This window comes from Artibeus jamaicensis, unplaced genomic scaffold (assembly GCF_021234435.1).
Source record: "Artibeus jamaicensis isolate MK-2021 breed Jamaican fruit bat unplaced genomic scaffold, CSHL_Jam_final scaffold_537, whole genome shotgun sequence".
Taxonomy (NCBI): domain Eukaryota; kingdom Metazoa; phylum Chordata; class Mammalia; order Chiroptera; family Phyllostomidae; genus Artibeus; species Artibeus jamaicensis.
This window is the reverse complement of record NW_026522047.1, coordinates 15939101-15964610: the sequence shown is the minus strand read 5'-3', so window position 1 is coordinate 15964610 and position 25510 is coordinate 15939101. Positions and strand designations below refer to the sequence as shown.

Genomic DNA, 25510 nt, shown 5'->3' with positions numbered 1-25510 from the left:
TGGCAGGATTCAAGCAGACCTGATTCTGAAGCCACTATGTTTTTGTTAACAGAAGTGCAATCCACTCATTTAAATCTCCATCATTACTCTCACTGGAAACCTGCTCCAATCCCCTGTAAACACTTACCATGTGAAGCCTCTCAACTAGCTTCTGATCTCCAAGGCAATTATTTGTATCGAACCAGGAATCAAAGTCCTAGATTAAAAAAATAAAAATACCCTATGATCAGAGATATTACTAACTGCAAATATCCTATCATGCTAGCTATAACAATGATTTCTAGAACTGTTTAATACTTTACTTATAAATCACAAAAATCATTTAGTTCAATCCCATTTTTCACATGTACATTGTTGTCGACAACTTTGTAAGTAATTTGAGAAATTACTTCCCTGCATTTTTCTAAACACATCAAGATGACAATTTTCAGTGAAAATAATCATAAAGCAAGTTGTTTTATAAAAACTAGAAAATCAATATTCTTGAAAAATATCCTTCCTCAGTTTCAGAAAAGCTTCAAGATTAGAATCACTTTGCAGTTTGTTCCCTAAGACAGCTCAGATGACTCAGATATAAGGTTTCCAGAACAACGTCAAATTCAATTATATTTACTAAAAGTGATATTAAGATTACTAACATTTCATTAGTGTTGGGTATGATTTAAACAAGTTAGTTTTCCTTACCTCTTCAGTATATTTACTATATATGTATTTTCTAAGTTAGTAAACAGAATCTTAAAATTCATTGTTAACTAAAAAAAATCTTTAACAGAAATGACTCAGTGTCAATACAGTAAAAAAAAAAAAAAAAATTCACCCCAGACAAAAGTGTGCACATGCATATGCTTTTGCTATTTCTTTTTTTTTTTTTTACACCTAAGAACTTATTTGAATACACTTTGATCTTAAAGACTCTCTCTCTTCCTCAGGGGGGGAATGGCAGCTGAATTGGAACTTTGGTAAAAATAGCTAATTAACCATTTCACTGCAAATAATCTATAAAGGCAATTGTTCAGGTTCTACGATTGTTAGGACATTAAAAATGGCTAGGCATATTTCAACAAATTGGAAGGCGGTCTTGGGGAGGTTTAGATTCCGTCTTCGGGATCTAACACATGGGCACGGAGAAGCACGAAAATCCACTTGGGGAATCCCCAGAGCAGGGCCTTAAGAACATAAGCAGTCTACCCGCAACCACCGAAACAAAGTCAGGTCACCATGACCACCCATCAGAAACGCAAATCTGTGACATTGCAAAGATAGAAAACAATAACATAAAATGAAATTAAAAACAAAAGGCACAAGAGTAAAATTTCAGGATGCATAAAAAGCGTACTAGGTTATACAAGGCTAACTTTGTAAATGCACAAAAAATAATTTTCTCAAGCAGTGCTGAAAAGAAGGCCAATTTTATTACAAGAAAATAGCATTTAATAAAAAATACCATGATTCTAATCAGAGAACAATCAGAAATACTTACATCAGCTGAATTAAAAACATCTGGTAACAAAAAATTAAGAAGTGACCAGAGCTCATGCAAGTTGTTTTGAAGGGGTGTCCCAGTCAGTAATAGTCGATTTGTAGTCTTGAATTCCCTCACTATCTCTGACAACTGAAAGAACCAAATTCATCATTATGATACACTATACACCGATCACATAACAGCACAAACAATTTTCACAACTAAGAGTCAAGTTACCTTAGATTTTTCATTTTTGATCCTGTGAGCTTCATCTATAACTAAGTACCTCCAATTGAATTTTTTGAAAACAGACTTCTCTTTAATAAGCATTTCATAGGATGTTACACATACATCCCATTCTCCCGGTAACAAAACATCTCTGACAAAAGCAGCCTGTGTAGCAAGACAAAAAAATATATATATGTGTGTGTGTGTGCATGTGCACACACACACACGTCTCAGGCAGAAATAAACTATACATTAAATTTGTGGATGACAAGTAATCTAATACATAAAAGGTGTGAGAATATTAAAAAGGGCTAGCGTTACCTATATTGTACCAGCATCTAGAACGAGCTTATCACTAAAGTTAACTTCATTAACCATTTAAGTGTTGGAGCCATTTAGTAAAAAATAATTGACAAAATTAATCAGTGCAAAATTCAACAGACTCTTAGAGTGGTTTCTTTCTTTGATTCCACTAGGTCCTGAAATTCTTAGGAGACAGGTTTAGGCAAGGGGGTGGGGCAGTTCTGTAGTTCGGACATAGAGTGGACTGGACTGAAGGACAGTATGCAGTAAGCATTTAATGCCTTTCGTATTTATGGATGTACGAAGACACTGCTATTACTATTTTCATTTTACAAGCAACTGAGGAAAGTGAAGCAACAGTAGTTAAACAACTGGGCTCCGAAACACAAAAACCAGCTTGGTAACCTAAAATACTCGAAGTATCTATAAAGGGGAAAAAAATTATTGTAAGTACCACTGATAGCCAAATGATAGGGAAAAGCTTTAAATACAACTTGAGTTAATTTTTAAAATGAGCTTTATATTTTTAATAGTATTGTTTCTGTTTCTTCTTCTAAAAGGATGTGTAAAGGGTTCGCCATTTTAACTTCGATAGCTATCATACCAACTCACCAAATTACTGTAATTGACTTAGACTACCTTTAAAAACCACTGTTTTATGACTAGTAACATTATATGCATCAATCTAAATATCTGGCTCCTTAAATTTTCAACCACTTCACTCATCTTCTCTTAAAAACAAAAAAATGCTACCAGAATAAGACAGACTTTGATCTTATGCAACCACTCCCAAAAGCAGGAGAAATGCACTCTATTCTTACAGTTCTCTACAGCCTGCAGCTCCTTTTCCCCAGTATGATTCTTAACCACCAAGACAGTACCACATTTGCAAACTACTACTATCTGTAAAGACCACGTTTATCACTGGACCCCAGGTCTTTAATACCTCCTCCAGCTGTCCCCCTCTGCCGAACCTACAGTCAAATTCTTTTAACATCCAAAATGCTAGAAACTTACTCTTTGCTCTTTATCTCCTATCAAACAAACAGACCTAAGTGTTGGTACCCATCTCTTGAATTCACTCATCCAGTTGTGTAATGTAGACTTAGGAACCAAGACCATATGAGGGCCAGGAATGTTTCTATAGTGCTTCATGTACCCAAGAAGAGAAATTGTTTGAAGAGTCTTTCCCAGGCCCTGAAAGATTTCAGAATAACCACAAAACAATTAAAAACAAAAGACACATATTTATACTTCCAGACATATACATTTAAAAGTTATATTTTTAATAGACGATAAATGCCAAAATTTGGTACATGTCAAGTTTATGAGTATTATGTCATTTAATCCTTGTAAGTCTATGAAGGAGGTACTATCTTACCATCCAATAAGGCCATAAGTTTAAGTAACTTTTCCAAGGTCACCCAGAACAGCTAGAACTGAAACCCATTTCTTTTGACTCCATCCTATCTCTAAGCCATTAACTGTTTTAGAACTATTGGTATATGGAAATGTTTTTAAACATTCACTACATGACATGTAAACAACAAGAGAAAATGTTTTATGAGATAGAACTGTACAAACCGCCACCCTGGAAAATATATTTATTGATAGTAAATGAAACATTCAATGACCTCACCTGTTTTTTATATAAGTGTGGGGAAATAACCAAATCATTAGGTTACAAGTCAACCCAAAACATGTTTCTCAAAATGTATTTTTAAGACTATGTTACTTTCATAGATAAAAAAACTCCTCATAATTGAGTTACAGGTTCTACTTAACACACCTAAAGCGAGCTGCTTCTATCAATCTGAGAGGAAATTAGTTTGCTACCATTTCTAAATTGTAACCAACAAAACTATGTTATACAGTCTTCACTTTTACAAACTTAATGATATAAAATATTTACATTACAAAATATGACCTTAAAAACTACTGACCACATACCATTTCATCTGCAAGGATGCCATTGATACCATTCTCATACAAAGAAATGAGCCAGTTTAATCCTCGGACTTGATAATCTCTCAGTTTACCCCACTTTACATCTAAGAACAAGAGAAAAAACACAAGACACATTTTAAAGACAAGAAATATAAGTAGGCAGTACTTTGCATCTGATACTCAACCAGTTTGCTCTGGGCCTACATGGCTAAGGCTGACTTTCTTTACTAGGTTTTAAAATGGGAAATTTGCAAGTTCCAATATTATTGCAAGCCCCTAAAGGTAGTTGCTGTGGTTTCAAGTGGAGCAGGAACAGATGGATCTGAAAGATGATAATCGCCTGCAGGAAACATGACCGTAGACAGAATACCCACCCCATCACTCAGTTCCTGTGTGTCCTGGTCCTGGAGACTCTGGACTCTATTTCCTTTTTAATGCCATCACAGATGTTTCTGCCCCAAACAGAGTTTCTCTGAAACTTCTGTATCTCTTTCAGGGTTTACTACATACTCCCCCACCCCACCGGCAACAATTATCAGGTATATACCTCACAATCACTTGATTTTATTTTTTGAATTAGCACTTTGGTATCCCATCTTCTTTTGAAAAACACTATTTAAGGATGAAAAGCTAACCAATGCTGGGAAAACTAGTTACATATAGGAATATGAGAAAGAAATAGCCTAAATAATTCAATTTCCTTTCCTCTTGTGCCACATAACTGTCTCTCGTCTACAGCTACATGAAAAAGAAAATTACAGATGGAAACTGAGTACTCCATAGCACCCCACCACCAAAAAGAGCGAAGACACACTTTAACCAGACCCTGGTCTTGCGTTAAGTTTAATTTGCTAAGAATTCATGTTAACAGCAATTAAAAAACAAATCCACATAGTATGTCCTGCATTTGACCTTTATTTTTATATATGTATATACATATTATTTTTTGCTGACAACTAGTATGATCATACAAACTAGTCATCATCAGGTGAGAGAAGGTGGAAAAAAAATGCCAGGCTTCAGTAAAGACAAATGGAAGTTTCTGTGCCACTGGACAAATCAAGATTATATACGGGTAAAACTTAAAACCTGACTAACCATGTTTTCTTTTGGACAAAACCACTAATAACAAATTTCAGAAACTATTTTTAAGCAAATCAAGATGTACGAGAGAAGTCTTCATCAAGCACCTTTACACGTGCCTTTTCTTACCTCAGACAAATATAAGGCAAAATTACTTCGAGTTCCGCGTGCTCATGCAGACAGGGATAAACACAGTGGCATTTCACGTCCCCCCTGAAATGCAGCACCACCACCACCACCCACACTGTCGTCTCCGTCAAAAATGTGGTTTATTTCCCAATAGGTAAATTTCAAAAGATTACTAAAAATTCCCTTAGTAAATTATAGCTAAGGAAAACCCCTAACATTAACTAAAGGTTGTCTCAAAAGGGAACTGGTCTAAAAATCAAGTAATTAAATATGTATAACATACATGAGGGAGAGTCTTCAAATCGAGTACAAACATTGGTTGCTTTGGAGCTTTCTGTTAATAGTTCTTCATCCTCCTCTTGCTCTGTTCTACGGTGTCGGTAGCTGTCAAATTTAAAATAAAATCATGTGATAATGAGTTTTGGCTTTAATTTTAACTAGCTAATACTATACCAACATTGACAGGTTGGCTGACCAAGATCTCACAATAGTAATTTTTTAACAGGCACCTATATTAAGATTAAGAAAGTGAACCTCAGGAATACAGAATAAATATAAACCTGAAATGTTTTACATGCTTTTCCAAAATAGAAAACTGTTCAAATAAAGTAGTACCTTAAATTAACCAGAACACAATAAACTTAGATGTGATAATTTACCTTTAAGGAAATATGCAGCCAGTAAAACCTCATAATTTGCATTTCAAAGTTACCTTTTTAAGTATTTTTGCCAGAAAAAATACTGCCCCATAAATCACATTTTAAAAACTACAATTTTAACCCAAAAGCTGCAAAATATTCAGAATAGACACTTAGGAGCTTAAGCAACGACTCTTAATCAGCAGTTCATCAGAATTACTAAGAACTTTTTAAATATACAACCCCAGATTTGACATCCCAAGAGGGTAAGACACATCCCTTCAAAAACTAATTGTCTAAAGTTGTGTCACCAGATTTCTTAATCTTAGGTTAGTAAAACTACTTATTCCCCAATTCTGAGGCATCCAATTTTATAGCTTTATACAATCAACAAACATTTTCTTTTAAATGAGACCATCAGATTATGCTACTCTTATGACTTCTAAATCTAATTTATAGAAGTCATAATTTCTATCCAGAGTAGAAATCTATTGAGACTGTTTCCCCAAAAATCCTAACAAGCAGATCAAGCTGAACAATTGTATTTATACCACAAAATATCTTGATCTCACAGGATCTTAACAAAAATGTTTTTCATGACATCATTTTGCTCCCCCATTATGGTATCCACTGTAGTTCACACTTCCGGAGGATGACCCTGATGCCATTTATACAGCTGCAAGTTTCTTAAGTCTGAAACAATGCAAATACATCCGAAGTACAAAGTCTTCTCGTGAAGTTTCAAAGGTGTTAAATAATAGCACTCTGGTTATATACTGGGGCAGGGGGTGGGGTCCGAAAATCCCAGAATTTATTTAAAAGGTGTGTATTTATTCTTACAGTTTTAAACTTCAGTCACCTTCAAAGTACTCTCCATTTAATGTAATACACCTATCGAGACTTTTTTCCCCACCGTTCAAAACGGTGTTTGAACTCACTGATTGTGATGCCTTTTAGTGCTTCTGCCATTTTGTTTTACCTGTTCCACTTGGCAAAACATTTCCTTTCAGGACTTTTTTCATCCAGGAAAACAAAGTCATTCAGGGCGAGATCCGGTGAATAGAGGGGTGGGGCAAACGCCATTTTTTGGTCAAAAGCTGCTGAACACTCAGCATGGCGTGGGCAGGTGCACTCCTAAATCACCCATCATGAAATGGGCAAACGTGCTACAAGAGTCTTCAGGAAAAATTCACTGCCAGCTAGATTCCTAGAACACTCAGAGGCCTGTACTAGAAGGGGCCCATCCTCCCAAAGATGATACCGGTTTTTTTCGGGTTCCCCCTCAGACAATGGGTAAGGAGCGAGATATATGGGATGAGTGGAAAACAAATAAAAGTAGGTCTTATGTTTATACTTTTGATAATTCCTTCAAGACACAGATCATACTTCTCATGTTTCTGTAAATTGTGTAGTAAATTTAAGATGGTTGATACTAGTCTGTAATTTCCTCTTTTACATGAACTTGAGAATTTTCATTGCTTATCACACTTCATTTTTCACACGGTCATTCAGAGAGACGAAACTGCCCTAAATCTATCAATTGTGACAAATTAAATATCTTAAGTTATCCAACTAACATGTAAGAGTTATTTCACACATTTAACAGCTTCCTAAGGGTGGCATACAACTTCACACATCAATTTATATAACGACAACTAAGTACATAACACAATTTTAAACAAATAGTTGTGGCACAAATAATTACAACATGCCACACACCAGCAAAGACTTAAATAAAAGTAATATCCTTGATATAATGTGATTTGGAAGAGACCACAGTACACAACAAGTAAGATCTAAATTCAAACGTGGATTATTCTGATTACTTCCATGGGATGTTAAATAGGCCACTTAACCTCTGCATTTGTTTCCTGCCAAGGAACGGTATGGCATTTGAATTCCCTACTCGATACAGTTGTTGCAATCCATAAACTGTATAACGCTACAAAAGAGAAGGCATTATAGGTATTTTATTTACTTATGCACATAAAACTACATTCTGCCCAAACCAACTGGGGCCAAGTAAATAACAGAACTAAAACAATTTTTAAATAAAAAATATAAACTACTACTCACTCGCCAACTGATAGCAAGTTCTGTTTCTCATCCTTCTTTATTCGTGGGCGCCCTGGTTTCATCTTTAAAGGTGAGGTTGGAGTTTTCTGAGCAGCAGGCTGAATGAAATGTGCAAACAGCTCTGTCTGCTTTAATAAATACTCAAATCTATTTGCTCGGTCAGTTTGCTGGAAAAAATTTGGAGACACATTTTATCAGAAATATTACTTCAGAAATTAAGGCTTCAACATCCTTCCATACAATAAACACGGCAATAACAAGGAACAAACTACTGATACATGCAACAACACAGGTGAGTTTCAGAAGCTTTAGGCTAGGTAAAAGCAGCCAATCACAAAAGACTATGTATACATACTGCATAATTCTACTGTATGAAATTCTAACCAATGATAGAAGGCAGATCTGAAATAGCAAGAAGAAGAGGGCAGGAGCAAACCTTTTGTGATGATGAAACTGTTTCACATAATTGTGGTGATGGTTAAATGACTGCATATATGCTCTAAAACTTACTGAATTATAAACACACCTCTGCCTATGAAAGTTTAAAATGTCAATTTTTCAATGAATTACAAAGACATTTTACCTAGCAAAGCAAATACAAGTGTCCAAATACCAGTTGTAAAATGATCCATTTTTCAAAAGAAAATAAAAATTTAAAAATCACACCAATGTAAAAACTGAAAGGTACATTGTCTCTTACTGAACTTTTCATTAGTCCAATATTAAAAACATAATAGGTAAATTATGTAAGACTGCCAGGAAGTGATTAATGCTCAGAGGTAAAATAAAGCAAGGCGAGGGAAGATGGGAAGTGAGTAGCACTGAAATTTTAACCAGAGGTGACATCTCAACAGAGAAAGGGGGAGGGTTACCCTCTTAGATCTTAGCATGCCTCTCTTAATGCTCAAAAACCTTTAATGCCCTGACATGTGGCTCAGTGGGTTGGGCGTTGCCCATGAAGGAGAAGGTCACTGGTTTAATTCTCAGTTATGGCATATGCCTGGGTTCAGTCCCAATGCATGCGAGAGGCAACCGATCAATATATCTCTCACACATGGATGCTTCTCTCCTTCTCTTCCTCCCTCCCCCTCTCTCTAAAAATAAATAAAATCTTTTAAAAAGCCCATTTTAATGGCTCTAGATGTCTAAGATAGCCTGTTTTCAAAGTGACTGATGACCCATTAGATCAAAAACATCCAAGGGTCTTTATTACCATCTGCATGGTAGAGTTTGAGAACCATTATTGCCTTAAGGAAGTAAGAATAAATTCCACCAGAAATTCTATGCAATGATTTCAACATTCTCTCCCACTACTCATTCAAGTATTGGTGGGATTATAAACCAGTTACAAAAAACTAAGAAGTCTGAATATTTACAGAATAAACTCTCAGTAGAACTGTGGTAAAGAACAAGGGGGAAAACAAGACAAGTCCTTGTTGCATGAGAGAATGACATGATTTAAGTAAAAAGGACCTGAGGTACTAAATAGGAGAGATGGAGAAAAACTAACAAACATGAAAAATCAGAAACATTAGAATAAAATCAGCCACCTGAAGGAAATAAATTATAAAATCAAATAGACTACTAAAATCAACAGTCTTGGAGAAACTTCCTTCTCTGAGACAAGAGGAAGTGACACAGGACAGCAGAGGCCATGTGCGTTGGGAAATGGAGAGGAAGCGGAGTTAAGACAGACCTGCAATTCTTTACAGAAAAGGAGGGTGTTGGTAGAAATAGAGTAGAAAGCTTGATCAGAGTAGTAAAGCATTGGAATGGCTAAATGGGATTATTAGTAATAAATACTGAAAGCCCAGGAGAGTAAAAAATTACAAATTTGTTCTGGTACAACAGGTACTATTACCGTATTTTTTGGACTATAAGATGCACCCCTCCAAATATGGGAGGCATAATGGTTGTTAATGCTGTTGAGTTCTGTTTACGTTTATATTGGTGAAATATTATATTTTTTATGTTATTAAATATTTTACCACATTTTTTTGCTTCAACCCCCCCCCCCCCACATTTTCCTCCTCTAAAACCTAGGTGTGTCTTACGGTCTGAAAAATACAGTATTTCACGTCCTCAAATAGTACTCAGCATCTTGGGATGAGAATGAAGAGAGCAGATGGCAATTAAGAATTATGTACGGTTAGGAACCAGCTAACTTGATTAGAAGAAAATTAAGTGAAGATCATGATGTCAAAAAATAAAATAAAATGAGAAGATCTGAAAACTCGGAAGAAATGAGAATCTGCAGTGAGGCCACCATGAAGATGAAAGGTACTAATAAAACACTGAAAACCTTCAATTATCATCAGATTTGTCATAAATATTACTTTGCAAAAATACGAAGAGATCCAGAAGAGATCAGATTGTAAGAAAGGAGGTGAACAAACCAATGAAACAATGCTGCAGAAGAATACCGAGTAGTGCTGAGGAAAAGGTGAGAAATACAGGATGGGGCAAAAGCGGATCTACAGTTGCTCATACAGAAAGTAATACAGTAATTAATAAACTTTAATACAAGAGTAAACGTTTATCCACTCACAGCTGTATACCTACTTTTGTCCCACCCTATATTTATGAGATTAAATTTCCAAAACTATTCAAATTACTAGATACTGCCAGGGACAGCTTAGGTACATAGTAAGAGGAACTTGCATTCACTGAATGACACTAAGTGAGAGGTGCCAAAGGGACTCCAGCAAGCAAAGGAAAACACAATGGCTGGAGGCATCTGGGCTACAAATAAATATGGTAGATGAAAACTGATGATAAAGACCAAAATGTCTACGAAGAAATGTTCAAAATTAATGAAGGACAAAGGACATCATTATAAAAAAAAAAGGGTTTCTTAAGGCAAGTAAAAATTTCTGAGGAGTGACCAATGAGGTCCAAGTCAAGTGAGATCAGGGAGAATAAACTAAAATTAAGTCACAGAATTGGCCATTACATTCACTAGCACAATGTTAACAGCAGAATCTGAATTGTGACAGTTAAGGAGTGAAAAAGTAGAGCTGGCAAATATCTCTTCTTCTTTAAGTAAGTTTGACAGCAAATAAAGGAGATAGGACAATTAGAGGTATACACATACACAAAGCATACTAGAAACCATATGCAATAAATCACTTATACTTGATTTTGAAGCTATTTGAAAGATTCAAACATATTTAATGATCTTCAAGAACATGTCAAAGGATAAGGACAAAGTAAGTTTCAAAAAAACATGCTAAAATCTACCACGTTGGATACTGTTCTGGGTGTCCTGCCCTCACGGAGCCCACTGTGTTGTGTTGTGTTGTGGAGTGGGGTTATTACTTAGCACATTACTAAATCTGAATTTAAATTTAAAGCTCTTGCTACATACTGGTTAAGTCACATGCAACAAAGTTTCCTAGAAGATATGAAACGTGACCTGGGTCTTTCAGGATTCCAGCATAACATCATCATGCTCTCTTTTCTAAAGATTCCATGCATACTGAAAGCTACAGGTAAGGAGCATACGTTATTCTAACACAAGCCATATAATTACATAACATTATGTGAATTCAGGTAATACTTCTCAATTTGCTTTATATAGGCAAATGTTACAAATGTCGCAGTATTCCATGTTACACATATTTCAATTGGCCACCTGTGCCTCAATTACAACATAGAAGTTTGGTGCATGCAATCAGCTAATAAAGTTAGCATCACAGACTCCAATCATATACCGAGAACATACCATTTTTTCTTCATAGGTTGGATCTGGTTCTTGGATTTCTTTTTGCTTTCCAGGAGCTGCATCATCAAATACTTCCTGGTAGGAGGGAAAAAAGCATGGTTTTTCCAGAGCAGTTAAGGACTGATTTCTGCCCCCAAACATTCTAAGTAATATATTCCTGTGTCAAACTTTCCAGATACTTAAATGGCTAACATCTACCTGATAGGAAATGAAATACCAAAATGGCACAACCCATTTAACCCAAATATGCAAACTGCATGGCTGCTGCCAAGAATAAAACAAAGATTATTGTTGACAACATCCTAAAACAAACTTACTTTCAGAAAATGTTTCTAATAAAAAAATTATAAAATAAGAGTACAAAAAGCAAAGAAAATATATGTCCTTCTAATCATAAGACTGCAGTATCTACTGTGCTACAAAAGGTACACTTGGAAAACAGCATTATCAGTCACCCTTATTTCCATCTTCTGGAATAGTACCAAAAAAATTCCATGTAGCCTAAGTTGAAAACAATCTGATTTCTTTTTTTTTTTAAACAATCTGATTTCTAAATTGGTAATGTACCATTCTCACAAATAAATTTACTCAGACATAAAAAATGCCACAAACCATTTACACACAGACAAACCCAGCAGTAACTTCTATACTGCAGTTCCAATCATCCATTCAAAGGAACAGCTGGCAAAAAAAAAGCATAATTTTCATTAATGATGTAAAAACTGTGCTTAATAAAGGTATCTGTGGCTAAAAAGTTAGGGGGAAAAGGCTGGTATAATACTAGAATTAAGGTCAAATGACTACATTCAAGTTGAACTTCATCACTAACCTTTAGGGACCAGTGAAAACTCATCACAAATCTGGTCTCTGCGAGTGAAAATAACAAAGCCGCCTACCCCACAAAATGGTACTTTGAAAAGCCAAATACACCCTTAAAAATATGCTTTCCAAGAGTAGTCATTGCTTCGTTCACAGTTAAAGAAAAACCTGACCTCCAGGACTTGAGGTGATTGCGACCAGGGGCAGATGGTGCACCTCTCTACCAGGCTAGTCAATAATGAGACATGAGGAGGGAGACAGGCTCCATCCACCCTGCCAGAAAGATCACAAAGTAAACCAAAAACCGGGATCGCTTCCTAACTACCAGTACCAAGCAGAAGGAAAAAATTAACTCAATACACAGGAAAGCTAGTTATTACTTCTGGGAAAGTCAGCTTTATCAGGAAAAAAAAGCATGAATGCAAGATTTCATTTATTTTCTGTTTGTGGAAAAAACCTACCTCAAAATTCTACTTTCAAACAAGAAAATGGGCATTAATTTTTTTCTTTCAACTGTGAAACAGATTCAGATGGTCAGATATTATTACACATGTATGCTGAAACCTAGTTTTTACCAGGAAACCTCAATGATTTCTAAACTCAGTTAAAAAACCTAAAGGTACATTTATTTTAAAAGACCCTACCCCCAAATCGTTCTGTAATATGAAAAAAAATCTAAATAAAAAACCAACCAGTGAAGAGAAACTGATCAATGACAGGTCAGTGTCAGAGCCAGACCCAGGTTCTACCACAGATTCCACTTTCCTCGTGGGGCAAAGAAAAGTGCCCCAGACTTCACGGGGCACTTGTTATCAGATCAATACTCATACTTTAACTTGAAAAAATACTGCAACTGAACAAAATACTTAGTTTAGGTTTTAAATTACTGTTTTCTAATATTTAAATCGGATCGCTAGTGAGACATTTGTTATTATTCCAAAATTTGAATGGCAGATTCTTTTGAAAAGCTAATGAAAACTATGAACATGACTTTGCAAAGAACTGCTCGTTTAAACACAATTTCAGTGTCACAGATTTTCAACCTCCCTCACCCCCAGGAAACAGGTTAAACAGCCCTGGTAATCAGTCCAAAAGAACCATACAAAACCTTAAGAAAAAAAGGCTACAAGGAGATAAGATTTTGAGACAAATCTTAAATCATTGAAAACTACACAATATCAGGTGTCCTATTCTACTAAAACCTACCTCACCACTAAAAGTGCTTTCAAAAACTAGTAACACAATGTCACGTCTCCCTAAATTAGACTTATGGGGACAAATAAAACTATTGCGCCAAATGCTTCAATGGTGAATTGCACCACCATTCCTTTATTGTGTTAATTCTACATTAAGGTTCATTTTTGGAGGCGTATTACCTTCATTCTGCCTATCTAAGGATGGAAAAATCCCAGAAATCTTTGGGCTTAAAGCCCAAACCGGTCGAAGGCCAAGAATAAAAATTGGAAGAAGGAAGCACTTTGTTCCCAGACATCGAAAAACCTTGGAGCACGCCCAAGAGACCCGCCTGGCGCTCCGGAATCTGCTTGCCCCGCCCCAGCACTCTCCCCAGCCCCGGGGCCAACCCCAACCCTGGAGGCCGGCTCTGCGGAGAGCTACACCAATTTTCAAAGGAAGGCCATGGCCCCCGAGGAGGAACTGAGTTGGACTGTAAGCCGACCAACCGATCCTGACCTACTAATTCTTTCACTCACCCCTCCATTCCCCCCTCACATGAGATGGGGGTCCAAGGCAGCTGCCACAGCTTGGTGGCTTCCCTCCCCAAGGAACAGGGCCGGGGAGGGGCCACCATTCCCTTCCCCGGAGCAGCTGCGCCTCGCTCATCCCCACTGCGCACTCGGCCTTCCAGCTCTCGCCATTGTTTCCTACCCAGAACTGTTACCGCCCCCGCAAGGACTGGGTTTAAGAAAGGGAGGCCCAAGTCCTGGGATGCGCAGCTTTTAAATGCCTTCCCTGCCCACCCGTCTACCCCTCACTCTCAGGGGTCGCTCCCTCACCCTCTCCCCAAGTTTAGTGGAACTAAAACCTAGGTTCGGAAGAGAATTATGGGAGTCCGGGGTGAAAAAACAAACCAACCCTCTCCGTCTCGGTAATCAAGAACATCTGTTTAATAAGAGCGCTCGAATATTTGGCAAGAGTCCCTTTATAAAAACGTGAGATGCCAAAAACCCATGGTCAGCCCGGACAGGTTCAGCACAGGTCGCAAGGGCCAAGGCATCATTTCAGGTCCAAGGGGCCTGAGGCCGAGTCGGGGCGCGGGAGGAAAAGTACAGATCTGCTTCCGATCAGTAACAGGCAAGCAGGGCACCAGCTCCCTGCTCCCCACGGCACCGGCCACCCTCACCTCCATCTCCGAGTCCGCGGGGCCAGCGCCGGGCTCGGAGGGGGCAGCCTGGGCCGCGACGCCCTCGGGGCCGCCTTTGTTGCTGCTGTTGCTCCCGCTGCTGGCGGCCGAGGCTGCGGGCTTGGAGGGCGCGCTCTCGGGAGGCGGGGATGGCGGAGGCTCGGCGGCGGACGACATGATGTTCCGTCTGCGTCACCGCTGCTGCCGGAGGCCAGGCGCGGCACGGATGAGAAAGCCTAGGCCTTGATGGCTGCGTCGCCACGGGCTGATGGAGGAACGAGAGGGCCAATCAAATGCCCCCCCGCGCTGGGGCTCCGCGCTGGGGCTCCGCGATGAGCCTGAGCCGAGCCCAGGGACCTCCCCTTGTGGTCGTCGTCCTCTTCCGCGGAGCTTGGGTCCGGCGAGGGCTTACCTCACGGCGGGAATCACGTCGGCGAGTGGGCGGGGCCACCCGGGTCACTGAGGTCAGGAAAGGCGGGCTTATTTACAGGAGGGCGGGGAGTAGCGGCTAAGGGGACAGAAAGCCACAGAAACACCAAGGCGAAGATATAGACTCGCCGCTCCGTCTCCTTCTGTGGATACCGTCTGTCTCGCCTGCATCCAGAACACTCACTTACGCCACCGACTTTCAACCCTCGCGAGATTGATAGTTAGCTAATTGACTGGGTTTTGACTGCGCCTGCGCACTCCACGTTTTACCCTTGGCCACGCCCCCTCAGGGCCCCCGGTGCAGGTTCTGGGGACAGGAATGGGCGGGGCGTCGATGGCGAGCCTGGTGACGTAGATTCGTGCGTCAGATCCGTGGCCTGACGCGAGCGCAGTCTTACACGTGTTCCTAACGGCCCAGCGTCTTCAGCCGCGGTGTCTCCTTGGCCTCGGGGGGCTGGCGTCACTCGCCGAGAGCTTGCCCAGGTCTGAAGTCGCCTAATGAAAGTTGGATGACCCTGTGCAAGCTTTAAACTCCTCCTGCCTCCACTTAGCGGCGTGACGCCACAGCGTTGACGACACTATGGTTACCCCACGTGACGTTTCAGCGTTTTGTTGTGTACAGAGAAGTGCTCGTCAGTGTGATTTTCTGAAGTTTTTACATGTTAACTATATCAAACCTGTATAAATACTTTCTACATTTCTTCCGTACAGAGTTTGGTGGTATTTCATCTGAATTTTTATGCTGAAAGTAAGCGCCCCATGTTGTAGGTGAGAGAATAGGTAAGGAAGAGAGGCCAGTGGGTTGTATCTTGTCCTCAACCACCGAATGGAAGGACAAAAAGCCCTTGTCGGACCCTCTCCATCAACGCTAGCTGTCTCTCTCCTTCAGTCTGTGGGGCACAATTAACTTGTTCTCTGGACTTCTGATCTCAGGCTTGGGAAGATTAGTAAAAGCATCTCCCCCGCGCAGGTGTTTTAAAATTTACACAAACAGGGCATACCAGACCCGTGGACAAGGACCCTGAACTCAAAAATAAAAGCCAAACAAACCAGCCTACACTATCAGCCTGAAATCTGATTACAACTATTGCCATGACTACCCAGCTACGACCCCCTTTCTTGATCCAATAAAAACTCAGTCCCTTAATGCTCAAGGCTGGTGTGTTTCTCTGCACCGAGGGTAAAAGTAAAAATAAAACTTTGCTCTCTGCATATTTTCCTCTTTGTGAATTCTTTCTCAGCCCATATCACCAACCACCTTAACACCAAATATTAAGTAAAAATGTACATTCATCTTTTCTCAAGAAGTGTTAACAGATAATCAACACTAATTACTTGCACAGCCTTAGGCACTTTCAACAGGCCTTGGGCATCCTAGGTTCCAGAGCAAGCTTCAGAACTTATCTGTGAGAATGCAGACGTTATGTAACTTATCCGAAATCAGCTTTCTTTTTATTATTACAGGCATACCTCTAAGATATTGTTCAGTTCCAGACAACCACAATAAAGTGAATACTGCAATAAAGTGAGTCACAAAAATTTCTGGGTTTCACAGTGCACATAAAAGTTAAGTTTATACTATACTGTAAGGCTATTAAGTCTGCACCAGTACTATGTCCACAAAACAACATAAAAAACTTTGTTAAAAAAATGCTAACCATCTTCTGAGCCTTCAGCAAGTCATAACCTTTTGGCTGGTGGAGGCTTTTGCCTCAGTGTTGATGGCTGCTGACTGGCTGGGGTGGTGGTCGCTGAAGGTTGGAGTGGCTCTGGCAATTTCTTAAAATAAGACACCAATGAGTTTTGCCCATCATTGACTCTTCCTTTTAGGAATGATTGCATGCGATGCTTTTTGGTAGCATTTTACCCACAGTAGAACTTCTTTCAAAGAATTTATTTTACTCCTCTCAAACCCTGCTGCTGTTTTATCAACAAAGTGTATGTAATATTCACCATTAAAGTATGGTGATAATAAAGTATGGTATATTGTGAGAATTACTGAAATGTTACACAGAGACATAAAGTGAGCAAATGCTGTTGGGAAAATGATACCAAAAGACTTGCTCAACACGGGCTTGCCAGAAACCCTCAATTAGGAAAAAAAAAAACCCAACCAGGACCCCCCCCCCCCCATCCAGCAGCATAGTATCTGTAAAGTGCAATAAGGTGAAGTGCAGAATTAAATGGGATAAAACATGTAGGGTGTTGAATGTGGTGCCCAGCATATAGTGAGCTCTGGCTTCAAGTGTTAACTATTCTTATTCTGAAGCCTAAGGATCAGAGTGTAGTTGGACGCAGGGGAACCTAATCTTTTTTTAATAAGGAAGAGGGTAAGGGGAATAGTGTCAAGAAAACACTAGAAGGAATTAGCGCCTTAAGCACATTCTCAGAATGTTACAATGTAAAACCATGTTAGCATTCTATCTCAAATATGCAAATACATATCTCTAAAACTGAAATTCCTCTCGTTAGTGTTACTGTGCTAGAACAAACGGCATGTACTGTACTGAAGAGGGTACAAACAGGGACAAAGAGATATTGCCAGCGGACAAAAGATGCCAAAGAGCCAGGACTATCTCAGCGTTTTAACTTTGAATGGTAACAGAAAGAAGTTAAGCTAATCTAAGACAAAGCAGGAATGTTGGGCCTCTGTTCATTGCGTACTTATTTTATTTTGTGAAAGGTTAGGATAATAAAGTCTGGCTATTACATTGCAACAATAAAACAGTACTAAGTTTATATCAAAGAATAGGAATTTCCAACACTGGATTAACAGAGATTACATCTTCTATGTAGTCTTTTCAGATTCTTCCACATAGGTTATTTGCTCCATAGGGGGATTTCTGTTGGGAACCACCCTGCCAGGTTTCAGAAGTTGTAACATCCCATGGCTAAGGCTGAGTGAGAGACCCTAAGACCCTATGTCACTAAGGAGGCAAAGCTTATCTCCCTGGCAGGAGCACTATCTCTGCCCGCTTTACTTCACCCTGTCCGGCCACCAGTGCATGACTAGTTAGCCAATGACAGGTAATATTCCTCAAGGGAGGGACAACCTAAGACAGGTATGGTCATGAGGAAGCCTTCAGGGAAGGACTTGGGGGGCTATGGAGAAAGGAGGTGATGGACCTTTGCCCCTTGGTTCTGACATAACCTGAGTCCTCATTCTGTCTGCAAGAAGTCTCCCAATCTCTTGGCTGCATTACTTCCCCTGCTCAACCTAAACCTGAGACAGTGCTGGGGGTGGATACGGCCCTGTGCTGGGAAAGGCAGGTTCCCTGGGGTGATCAGGCCTAAGAAAGAATGCATAAAATCCTGTGAAGCTTACTTTGTAGAGAATATCCTCAGTTTAAATGATAAGGGTCCAAGTCTGAAATGAGTCTGTTTTTCCAAAGTTTTATGGCCCTTTAGATATTTGACCCTGACTCAAAGTAGGTCCTCAGAGTTCTTTGAATGTTATTTATTTGATCATTACTGCCTGACAATGATTGATGAGCTTTCCATGTATGCCCTGTATTCCTATGCAAATTAAAGCCAATAAAAAGGGAAGGGTCAGAGCGCCCTCCTCTGGAGAGAGTGGCCATGCCATCCCTTTTCCTCCACAGGACTTAGTAGTCCATGTGAATTTGTCTCATCTCACCCATAATGCTGCGGACACTGCTTGCCGGTGTCTGCATCAGATTTCAATGAAAGAAAAACATTACGCTCTTAATAAATAAATAAGGCTTAAATATAGTCCCCTCATAATTGGTTGCCAGCTCACATCAGTGGGTCAGTTTATATTTGTTGAGTGTAAATACATGTAGTCACTTAAGGTTGCTTTTTCCTTACTCTTTACAACTTAAAAATTCAAGTTCTCTGTGCATTTCCTTCCTGCTTATAAAAAATATTTTCTTCTTTATTAAATTGGTTCTAGACTTCTGGCCAACATGGAGGCATATATAGATATACATAGCTCTTTTCTCCTTGCCTACCTAAAAGAAGAACAACAACAAATTCGAAAACAAAAACCAACCAGTACAGCCAGAAAAATCAAACTGCATGGAAGTCGGACAACCAAAGAGTTAAAGAAGAAATATTCATCCAGAACATTCAGAGGGGTGGATACAGGCAGCTGGGAGGAGAGGACTCTTGTCAAGGCTGTGGCTGGCCAACCAGGTGGTCCCATATTTGTGTGAGGATAAACTGGAGGAACAACTGGGGAGCGAGACAGTACAACCCAGGGTTCCAGTGTAGGGAAAAAGAGCCTCAAAACCTCTGGCTGTAAAAAATATGTGAGAGTTGAGGTGGTAGGAGAAACTCCCAGCCTCACAGGAGAGATGGTTGGAGAGACCCATAGGGTCCTAGAACATACATGAGCCCACCCACCCAAGAATCAGCACCAGAAGGGCCTCATTTGCTCGTGGGTAGCGGGGGATGTGACTGAAAGCCAGCCTAGAGCCGAGCAAGTGGCATTGTTCCCTCTTGGACCCCTCCCCCATATACAGTGCCACAGCACAGCAGCATGGGTTGCCCCATCCTGGTGAATATTAAGGCTCCACCCCTTACAATGTAACAGCTGCACCAAGACCAAGATATATGGCCCAAATGAAAGAACAGATCAAAACTCTAAAAATAGAACTAAGTGATACAGAGATAGCCAACCTATCAGATGCAGAGTTCAAAATACTGGTAATCAATATGCTCACAGAAATGGTTGAGTATGGTCGCAAAATAGAGGAAAAAGTGAAGGTTATGAAAAGTGAAATAAAGAAAAATATTCTGGGAATCAACAGTGAAGGAAAGGAAACAAGTTCTCAAATCAATAACTTGGAACAGAAGGAAGTAATAAACATTCAACCAGAACACAATGAAAAAACAATTCAAAAAAAATGAGGAGAGGTTTAGGAACCTCTAGGACAACTTTAAATATTCCAACATCTGAATCATAGGCATATCAGAAGGAGAAGAAGAAGTGCAAGAAGTGGAAAACTTATTTGAACAAATAATGAAGAAGTTCCCAATCTGGCAAAGGAAATAAACTTCCAAAAAGTCCAGAAAGCTCAAAGAGTCCCAAAGAAGTTGGACCCAAGGAAGCACACACCAAATTACATCATAATTACATTACCTAAGATTAAAGAGGAGAGAATCTTAAAGGCAGCAAGAGAAAAGGAGACAATTACCTACAAAGGAGTGCCCATAAGACTGTCAGCTGATTTCTCAAGAGAAACCTTGCAGGCAAGAAGGGGCTGGAAAGAAGTATTCAAAGTCCTAAAAGGCAAGGACCCCCATCCAAGATCACTTTATCCAGCAAAGCTTTCATTTAGAATAGAAGGGCAGATAAAGTGCTTCCCAGATAAGGTCAAGTTAAAGGAGTTCACCATCACCAAGTCCTTATTATATGAAATGTTAAAGGGACTTATCTAAGAAAAAGATGATCAAAAATACAAACAGTAAAATGACAACTCACAGCTATCAACAACTGAGCTTAAAAACAAAAACAAACTCAACAAACAAGTAGAACAGGAACAGAATCACAGAAATAGAGATCACATGGAGGGTTATCAGCAGAGAAGGGGTAGGGGAAGAATCAGGGAAAACATATAGGGAATAAGAAGCATAATAGGTAGGCACAAAACAGACAGGGGAGGTTAAGAATAGTATTAGAAACAGAAAAGCCAAAGAACTTACATGTATAACCCATGGACATGAACTAACGGGGGGTGGGGGGTGGTGCAGAGCAGAGAGATATAATGGGATGAAAAATGGGACAACTGTAATAGCATAATCAATAAAATATACTTAAAAAACAAACAAACAAATAAATAAATGAGTTGGTTCTAGGTTAAATACTCCTAGGAACCCAAATATTATGGTCCAAAGTTAAATTTTAACAACCACCACAACTGAAATATTTTCAAAAGAGTTATCTGTAGTCAAAACTATGATCAGGAAGTTTTCTTTAATTACACAGTTTTACAATAGGAGAGTAAGAAAATAAAATCCAGATTGTTGGCCCCTGTATCAAATTTCAAACAGACACAAGCCTGTCCAGTAATTTTAAGCAAAGAAGAATTCAGTAGAGAGCATTAAGGAATTTACAATCACTGATGGGTAGGGGGTCCTTCAGGAATGCTTCTCAGAACAAAGCCACAGGACTGCCAGACATGAGAATGGCCAGGATCCGGCTGAGGACACTGCCATCAATGGCTAAATCTGGGATCACAGGCTCACAGCCACGTGAGGGTGCAGGACACACCACCTCACTTTTTAACACTCAGTTCTGCCTTCGTGACAGCTGGCCTTGAAGATGCTCCCGGTGACCCCTCCTGGTCGCTCTGTCCTTGTCAGTCTGATTCCAGGATAGATCAGAAGTGGCCTGCATGGCCCAGATTGCTGTGACAGGAATGGAGAAGGAGATGGCAGACTGTGAGCTACGGGGAAGCGAAAGGGAGTGACCACTGAATGAGAACAGATGACCAGGATTCACTAGATCATACAACAAGTAGTGTATGGAGCTCCCGAAGGGCTAGGGTTTGGGGAGGAAGAAGGCAAATTTACTTGAAGCAGTGCTAGAGAGAAAGAGGACTCGCCTCTGCTCCCAGTGCCTGGGTACGACGGGAAATAGCTCCACTTGGAATACTTGGGGAGGTGGAATCCTCAGGGGAGCCACATCCTGTCAAGGCAACTTGGGCATGACATCAAGGTGAAGTTTTGCAGAGAACCAGAGGAAACCTTTGGGAAAGGGAAAGGGAAAGGGGCGGGAGACTGTGGCAGCTGATGGGATGACTGCTTTGGGGTTAGAGAACTGGAGTGATGGATGGCAGGACTTCAAATGACCTTCGAGGTGACTGGGAGTAAGAGGAGCCTCAGGTACTGTGGCTGCCACTGTGGGTGCAGTGACGTTGGCAATGGGCAAAGTGAAGTCCTGAGGAGACAACTCCTTCCTCCTGTTGTAAAGCCTTCATCATTTCAGCTTGGAGGCCTCCCATCTTTGCCACAGTAAAAGGAAAACAAATGGATGTTTGTGGCAGCAGTATTTACAATAGCCAGAGCGGACATGATCCGAATGTCCATCAACTGACAACAATGGGACACTGCTCTTCAGTTGTAAAAGGGAATGAAGTCCTGAAATGGACTACCACACGCATGAACCTTGTACACATTAAGCTAAGTGGAAAGAAGAAAGCCACAAAAGACCACATCACATATTATATGACTCCATTTATATTAAATTTCTATAAGGGGAAATTTATAGAGACCAAATTGGACTCTGGTCTCTATATTTCACGAAAGGGTATTTATACATTTATTCCACTTTTCACGGAGACTTACCATGCAGATTCAGTTTTACACACAAGATGGCGATGTCCACCAACTAACAAATTTGTTTATAGCCTCTGGAAATAGGCAAATATAATCTCAGGGGGGAAGTATTCTAAAAAACAATAGACATTTTCAGTCTAATATATATAAATCAATACGCATGAATTTCCTTATGAAGGCACAATATCTGGAAAGACAAACAACATGGGCATTGATGAGAGGGATACATTGTGTTGTATAATATTTTATGCTTCTTATATTTTGAGACATGTGATTGTGTTTATTCAAAATGTTATGTAGAAAAAAACCTACAAGGGTATAAAGGGACTAAATGGTGACAGAAAGAATACAATAAAAAATAAAGAAAGAAAGAAAATGAAAAAAAAACTTAAAAGAAAAATTATTTTATTTAAACTAATATATGAATTTGATGAAAGAAATGTGGAGAGTACATGCAAGATATAAAGAGACTATTTTTAAATGTTTTAAAAAATGGTTGCCAATACATACTAGTAGCTTTTTAAAAGCAGTGAGCCAAAGGGTCTCTGGCTCTTTTCCCAGTCAGGGCACATGCCCAGGTTGTGGCCAGGCCCCCAGTAGGGGGCACACAAGAGGCAACCACACACTGATGTTTCACTCCCCCTCTTTCTCCCTCTCTTCCCCTCTCTTTGAAAATAAATAAAATCTTAAAAAAAAACCATATTCTTCTAATGAACCATCTGTTTTTTTCTCTCTTTCCTTCCTTCCTTCCTTTTTTTTTCTTCTTTCTTTCCAGGTATAGGAAAAATCATGCCACTGCTCAATTAATTTTCAGTTTTATATTATGAAAATCTCCAATAGAAAGTTAAAACAATGTAACAACTCACCACCTTAGCAACAATTATTAGTTATTAATATTTTGCTTTATTTGTTTAAACTGATTTCTCTCCATATGTGTATTGTAAGCATATTTTTCCTAGATTTTTCAGGTGGTTTTTCTTCAGAGGCTCTAACCCTAACTATTTCAGCATGTATCTATTTGAGGAAAGATATTCAACTACACTGCCATAATAATAATCTTATTACAACTGAGGGAATTAAGAGTAATTCTTTATATAACTTATTACCTAGTTCATTAAAAATTTTAAATTTGTGCCTAAAATGTCTCATGTAGCTTTTCCTCACCATCACGGTTTACACACAGTATTATGATTATGTCTATTTAGTCTGCTTGGTTCTAGAGCATTCTCGTTTATTTATTTTTTCACTGTTTTTAATAGAAACCAGGCCGGTTGTCTTATAGGGAGTGTTCTATATTTTGCCTGATTGTTGCAAATATAACTCAGAGTGTTTTGACAGATATTCTTAATCTTGATATAATCCAATTCATCAATCTTTTCTTTTTTGACTCATCCTTTTTTGGGTCTTCTTTAAGAAATCTTCCCTTACTCCAGATCATGATAAAATCATTCTATATTAATTGTGTTGCCCTCACAATATCTACAAGTTAAAAGGAACTGATACTTGTTTATGATGTAAGCTGGAAGTCATTGATTTCTTTTCTTTATTTATTTCTATGGATATCCAGTTTGCCCATCATTATTTATCGAAAATAAAGCTACTTTTCCGCTGCTCTGCAGAACCAGCTACCTTGTCATAAGTCGAGTGTCCAGAAGTGTGTTGTTCTCTGTGCATGTCCTTCCTGCTTGTGACAAATATTTTCTTCTTTATTGAATGGGTTCTGGGTTGAATACTCCTGGGAACCCAAGTGTTATGATCCAAAGTTAAAAATTTAACCACCACCACCCCTGAAATATTTTCAAAAGAATTAGCTGCAGAGTCCTGCCAGAGTGACCTGGGGGAGCAGGAATGGGGAGGAGCCGCCCGCCATGCTGGTCCCCAAATTCTAAGGACTTTGTGTTCACTCAAAGTATTAATACCAGTACTTTTAATGGGCCAAATAAAGATGTACCAGGCATGTTTGGGAGCATTTTAACTTTTTAACAAAATATAAAATAATACAGATTTCACTAAATGGGAAAGCAGGCAACTTCCCACTCACTAGTAGAAAAAGAAAAATAAACACTAGTGTTCAATGTCCAGTTTAAATGCACTTATGAAGATTGTGACCCCCCCATTAATTTAATACAAAGAGTCCAGGACAAATTCTGACTTATGACCTTACTGTACAAGTATAGCAGTGTTTCTGTATCTAAGTGACTTTAATCAATGATTAAATACAATGCTATATATATACACACACACACACACTCATAGTACCTTTGTGGAATTCTTTAAAATGCTCACCGTAGCTTATGTGCTACTGACAGAAATAAAGAGGGGAATGTATAAACTAGAATATAGATAAAGACCATGTTTTATAGCTGCTTACTGATACCCTCTGTGAGTTAAAGAGCTTATATTATTCAAGTTGAATTTTGACAACGGAACTGTGCTTTGGTATCCAAACCATGAAATTTTAGTTTTTCAAAATAAGGAACAAAAGGCAGAGAACATGAAACATGTGAGAGGGAAGGGCTTCTGACTTGTCAACTGTCACGTGATTAAACCAGTGGTTTTCGGTCCAGGCCTGGCCAAAACTCAGGCCAAAACTCTGGTTCCTGGAGGTGATTGGGGTAGTAAAAGGGTTTGACTCAAATTTGTTTTTATAAGTACATATTTTAAAAACTTAATAAAAATGCCCATTCTAATCTGTTACTCACCCCAATTTTGCCATGCTGGAGACTGCCCATCTATGTAACTTCCTCTGCCAAGATAATTTATTTTGGTATCAACCTCGGAATCCAACTTTAAGAACCTCCTGAAGTGTGTTTAAAACCTGTTGTTATTTGTACTTACTTGTGTTTGTATGAATCAAAATTTTCTTGACAGTACGCAAATAAAACAAAGTACAGAAATAAGTTGGCTGCTGAAGCTTTTCACCAACTGTCGATAACCCCAATTTCCTATTTGTGTTATTCAGTCATAGACTAAAATAAGTGAACACAAATGTGAAGTTAAAATATACT

General features: G+C 39.1%; 1 protein-coding gene across 2 annotated transcripts in view; it reads right to left on the bottom strand.

Annotated features, from left to right (window-relative positions):
• SMARCA5 (SWI/SNF related, matrix associated, actin dependent regulator of chromatin, subfamily a, member 5) overlaps window positions 1–15392 on the bottom strand; it is a 34997-nt gene extending 19605 nt beyond the window's left edge. The window contains exons 1-10 of one of the 2 annotated variants that reach the window (XM_053658399.1): window positions 15184–15392; window positions 14772–15036; window positions 11591–11665; window positions 7867–8033; window positions 5436–5536; window positions 3944–4044; window positions 3011–3190; window positions 1700–1855; window positions 1481–1612; window positions 128–196 (exon numbers count right to left, since the gene is read on the bottom strand). In XM_053658399.1, coding sequence (XP_053514374.1) covers window positions 128–196; window positions 1481–1612; window positions 1700–1855; window positions 3011–3190; window positions 3944–4044; window positions 5436–5536; window positions 7867–8033; window positions 11591–11665; window positions 14772–14948 — 1158 coding nt within the window. In that variant the 5' untranslated portion in view covers window positions 14949–15036; window positions 15184–15392. The other variant, XM_037162351.2, reaches the window with a different exon arrangement.
• Window positions 15393–25510: the final 10118 nt, after the last annotated feature.